This window comes from Myotis brandtii, unplaced genomic scaffold, assembly GCF_000412655.1.
Source record: "Myotis brandtii unplaced genomic scaffold, ASM41265v1 scaffold179, whole genome shotgun sequence".
Lineage (NCBI taxonomy): Eukaryota > Metazoa > Chordata > Mammalia > Chiroptera > Vespertilionidae > Myotis > Myotis brandtii.
In genome coordinates, this window is record NW_005356635.1 from 6,074,438 (window position 1) to 6,079,629 (window position 5,192).

General features: G+C 45.2%; 1 protein-coding gene across 1 annotated transcript in view; it reads right to left on the reverse strand.

The window, feature by feature from the left end:
• Nucleotides 1–4,576, reverse strand: part of LOC102241423 (transmembrane 4 L6 family member 4) — a 27,435-nt gene extending 22,859 nt beyond the window's left edge. The window contains exons 1-2 of the mRNA XM_005863476.1: nt 4,158–4,576; nt 2,371–2,460 (exon numbers count right to left, since the gene is read on the reverse strand). Of these exons, the coding sequence (XP_005863538.1) occupies nt 2,371–2,460; nt 4,158–4,331 (264 nt within the window). The 5' untranslated portion in view covers nt 4,332–4,576. The remainder of the gene's footprint in view (nt 1–2,370; nt 2,461–4,157) is intronic.
• Between the last annotated feature and the right edge of the window lie 616 nt (nt 4,577–5,192).

A 5,192-nucleotide genomic window follows, 5' to 3' on the forward strand; every position in this document is an offset into this window, starting at 1 on the left:
AGTGACTGGTTGGATGGACACTTAGCATATTAGCATTTTATATATATACTAGAGGCCCGTTGCAGGAAGATTCCTGCAACAATAGGGCTTCCTGCGGCTGGAGCGAAGCAGAGAAGGGAGCAAAACCTGCTGAGGCGGGCTTCACTCCCACTCTGCCGCCTGGCTGGTTTCCTTCCTGCTCTGCCACCCGGCTGGTTTCCCTCCCGCCTCCCACCTCCGCCGCCTTGGCTCCATTCCTGTCTCCGCTGCCTCTACTTTGCTCCCTTCTGCAGTGCTTCGCTTCCACGTTGTCTTCAGTCTTCGCTTCCAGCAGGTATATGCAAGTTAACTGCCATCTTGGTTGGGTTAATTTGCATATAGTCACCCTGATTGGCTGGTGGGCATGGCTTGTGAGTGTAGTGGAGGGACGATCAATTTGCATGTTTCTCTTTTATTAGATAAGATTGGGGTGACATTGGTTAATCAAATTATATAGGTTTCAGGTTTATCTATAATAATAATGAAAGTGTAAAATGCTAATTAGACTGGAAGTCCTTTTGAACGTCCTTTCTTCCAGACAAAGCCGCAGCTGGTGGGAACTATGGCAGAGGCAGCAGAGGCCCTTGGCCCCAGTGGTGGCGGCTGGGGGCCAGGGCCAAGGCCCTTGCATGAATTTCGTGCATCAGGCCTCTAGTAATTCTATAATACTGCATCTGAGTATTTTACTGCATGCTCACCACCCCAAGTCAAGTCTCCTATAATTGATTATTTAAAGGTAATTTTAATAATTGATTCTTACTTGGGACTTGTGATGGTGTTAAGAAGGTGAGAACATTTTCTTTGAATGAAAATCTGTGTGCTATGTGCTGTGCACCAGCCTCAGTCCTTCATATGTGCTCAATAACCATTGTTTGATTCAATAAATGAGCAAATGTGGTGAGAAAGAATGACATGATTTTATTTCATAACTGATTGCTTTCCCTTGAACAAGTTAAGGTAAGTGTGTATAGTTCATCATTGGGCTCTCAAGTCTCTTAGGTGGACAACTGAACCTCAGGAGATGGGAGCAGGAGATGGCCTTACTCCTTATCCTGCCTTCATTCCAGTTCTACCTTCATCTTTGCCACATCAATGTATTGATCTCCTAATACTTTTCTTTAAGTCAACCCTCTCTTTCATTCATTCATATCATCATCTGAATGAAAAACTAAGATCTTTAGCAAACAGAACACACTATCATTCTTTGTTAATGTTGCTGGCAATCCTGGAGCTGGGGGCTTGTTCTTTTGTTAGAAAGGGAGATCATGAGGGGTTAAGAATAGTAAGAACTTCTTTCCATCAAATAAGATTTTCTTTTTCATGATAGACTCAAAGGACTGAAGGAGAATTGAAAAGGGAATAACCTTCCATGCTATTGAAAAATATAGCACATCTGAATACCAGCAAAGCCTGTCCTAAATTGGGAAATTCTGATCTAGTCCAACTTCCTCATATTACAGGTAAGCAAAGGGAGGCAGAGAGCAGAACAGTGACTTGGCCAGCTGTAGAAATGGGACTGACCTTACATCCCAGAATTCTTCCCACCCTGAGAGGAACAGGGATGCCTAATCTCTCTACCTGTCTGTGAAAATATGGATGGCTACATGAAGGAAGAAGTCCTGTGTCAAAATGCAGGGAGAAGTGGGAAGAGCTGGGCACTGAGGTAGTGAACTGGCAATGGTGTGCATGGGGAATTTAGGAGGCTAAAGGGGAGAGGAGGTTACCATTTGTTATCTTGTCTAATCCCTTTTTTACAGGTGGACCAGAGAAGGAAATGACTTGTCTAGGGTCTCAGGGCCTCTCATGGCTGGGGGAGAGGGACACTCCCCATCTCTGCCTTCCCAGCCTAAAATTGAGAGCTTGTTTGGAGGTTCTAGCAGGGGAGCGCAGCTACTCGTATACCCTTGACCGAAGACCGGTCCTCTCCTCGGGGGGGAAGGTCGTCCTCTTCGACCGAGCGCGCAGCTTCGGGAGGGACGCACATGGATCGGTGAGGGAGGAGGGGGACACCCGCCTAGCCAGCCAGATCAGCCGAATCAACCCTGGTGATCAATGGGGTGACAGATGTCGCAGCCAGATCGCCCTCACATCCCCCAGCCTGGTTCTTTATATGGCTCCACTGTAGCCCTCCAGCTCTGACATCTCTGCTTGTTTGTGAAATCGGAGGTGGCATTTTAAATGTATCATTATAGTTACTTTCCATCCACAGGAAGAATTACATCTTTATCCCTGCACCAGCTGTCCCCAGAGTCATGCTTGGGGCTGGTTACTCCTCTCCACCCTTGAGATGTCCAGCAGGAGGGGACAGTGTACCTGGGAATAATTATGGTGTCTGCCCCCCTGGTAACTCACCGCAAATCTCTTCCCACACCTCTCGTTGCCACAGCACCCACAGCAGTCATTGTTCTTTAAGCCCAGGAACACCAGCACAGGGAAGATCATCTGTCAGCAAGAGAAGCACCTTAGAATGGGTCTGGGATGTGAAAGTGAAGCAGGAATTTTAGGGAAATATAGGCAGGCTTAGGGATTTTTTAGAATTGGGGTCCATGGAAAAAACACAGGGAGAAGGTACATTTCTATAACACCAGGAAACCAGGTGCAATTACATCTCCATAAAACAAGGGAGCAGCAACAGTTGCATTTACATAAGATAAGGGAACTGGAAGTAGCAAGAAAGGTCTATATTTATAAAATAAAGAGAAGGAAGCCCTTCATTCAGATAGAAAAGAAGAACACCCAGAGAGAATAGGGGAACAATGAGGATGGAGGGGGAGAACCTCACATGTCTCCTGTGAGGTTCAACCTTTGAGCCCAGGAGTTACTATAGTAACCAACTGGAAGGGGAATATTGACCAATCAGAGGGGATATCAGGCACCAGGATCTGCAGCCTTTATAAGCCATAGGGAAAGGAACTCAGTGGGACCCTTTCCCCCTCCCTACTTGGGAATCCATTCTGTGGGACTCTTCCCTCTCCCCACATGGGAGTCTGTACTTGTCCTTTAATAAATCTCCACCTTTGCTATACCACTTTCTGTCCTTGGATTCATTCTTCGATTTCGGCAGACAAAGAATCCGGGTTCCAGTCCAAAAATTCAGTATCAAAAGCAAGACCCACGCTTGCCTGGCTGTGTGAGGAGCCACAGCCATGATGTGAGACTTGGTGGCTGAAGGTTATGGCAGGAATGACAGAGCATCGCTGGTGGGGTGGACCAGTGTTATTGAGTATTTTGATGCCATTTGGCTTAACTGCAGTTTCAATGGACCAAGATGTCAAGATCTGACACTCCCAGTCTCCATTTAGATCAGTGGTTCTCAACCTGTGGGTCGCGACCCCTTTGGGGGTCGAACGACCCTTTCACAGGGGTCGCCTAAGACCATCGGAAAACACATATATAATTACATATTGTTTTTGTGATTAATCACTATGCTTTAATTATGTTCAATTTGTAACAATGAAAATACATCCTGCATATCAGAAATTTACATTACGATTCATAACAGGATCAAACTTACAGTTATGAAGTAGCAACAAAAATAATTTTATGGTTGGGGGTCACCACAACATGAGGAACTGTATTAAAGGGTCACGGCATTAGGAAGGTTGAGAACCATGATTTAGATGGTGGGTTAGGAAAAGAAAAAACAAAACAAACAAAAAAAAAACCCAAAACAGGTGTCCTGGATTGTCATGATAAGGGTCTCTCTCTAAAGCAGAAGCTCCCAGTCTCTACTGGAAACAGGAATAAGAAAGCCTTCATGCATGAGTGGAAGAAGAATCCTCTGACACCTATTTCTCTTGGTGGTTCAGTCAATCAATTTGCTATAAAGTGTATTTCCACCCCCTACTCCCCCTCCCCATAGCACTCTCTCTTGTTTGAATTAAGAAATTCTGTGACCTTCAGTTTGGTTCCTGGAGCTTAATTGGCCCATGAGAACCACCAGACCAAGTTTAAATGACCTAGTAATGCAGCAGACAGGTCCTTGTCAGGCCCTAATGGAGAAGGAACAATTAAGGCACTGACTTTTCATCAAGCAATGCTTAGGTTTTTGTTAGCAACTAAGTATCTTCCTGGTTACTAAATGCCCAATTTTGGAAGAATGGGGTGAAAATCTCCTTCAGGGGGATTTTAATACTCACCAAGAACCCGTTTCCTAATATTCCTCCAAAAAACCAGACCTCTTCAGAAAGGTGTTCATTGTTGTCTATCACTTTTCCTCCAGGAAAAAACAAAAGGATGTTAGCCAGGATGCCAAACACAGTGAGGGGAATGAGGGTGCCCCCCAGGCACTTGGCACAGCTTCCGGTGCACATGCTGGGAAAGGATGGCACAGGACCGAGAAAAATGTCCCTCACTGCCTCCTTCAAGGGTTTCTTCAAAGTTATGAGCCAGAGAGTCCTAGTCAGCGTCCCAGTTCAATCCGTATGTTGGAGCTGAGAAGCCAGCCAGCCTGGGAACTGTGCCCTGGAGTTGCTTCCACTTCTCAAATGGATCAGAACCTCGATGCTGATGGCTATTTATACCTTCTCCCTGACCCGGAGTCCTGGGTGTTTTTTTGTGCTCCCATAAATGAGATTATGTTTAGAGCAATCATTTAGTCATGGAAACCAATAACCTCTGTTAATAATCCACCGGTGCAGACAAGACACTCACATTGTTGCAATCGAGCACAGGGCTGAAACAAACAGCCTTTGGAACTACCCACCTTTCCTCTGACAGTGCCTCTGTCCAAATAAAGAAATATTCTCCCAGCTCTTTTATAAATCACTGGAAAATTGAATCACCTCCTAGGTAACCTCATATCCCCGAAGTAGTCAGTAATGGACAGTGTGTGAAAGGCTGAATGTAAGGTTATCCAGAACTTGTTTTCTTCAATATAAAAGTGAGAATTCGATGGTCCAGTCAGGTGTCACTGAGCTCAGGCCTACAGGATTAAAAAAAAATCAGTGTAACTATTTGTTTTATTGCCTGATTGCTGTATTTCTATACTTGCTACTGAGTTAAGGTCCACCTCCTTCCCTACCTGAGATGGTAGAATTAGAAAAAAGTTTTCCCAATCATCTTGTTTAGCTACATCTTCCTTGCAGGAAGAAAACCCTCTACCTTTAAGGGGAAAGAAGGTTGGCGATGGATAGAGGAGAGGACACTGGTGAGTAGACTGGAGGCAGAGCGGG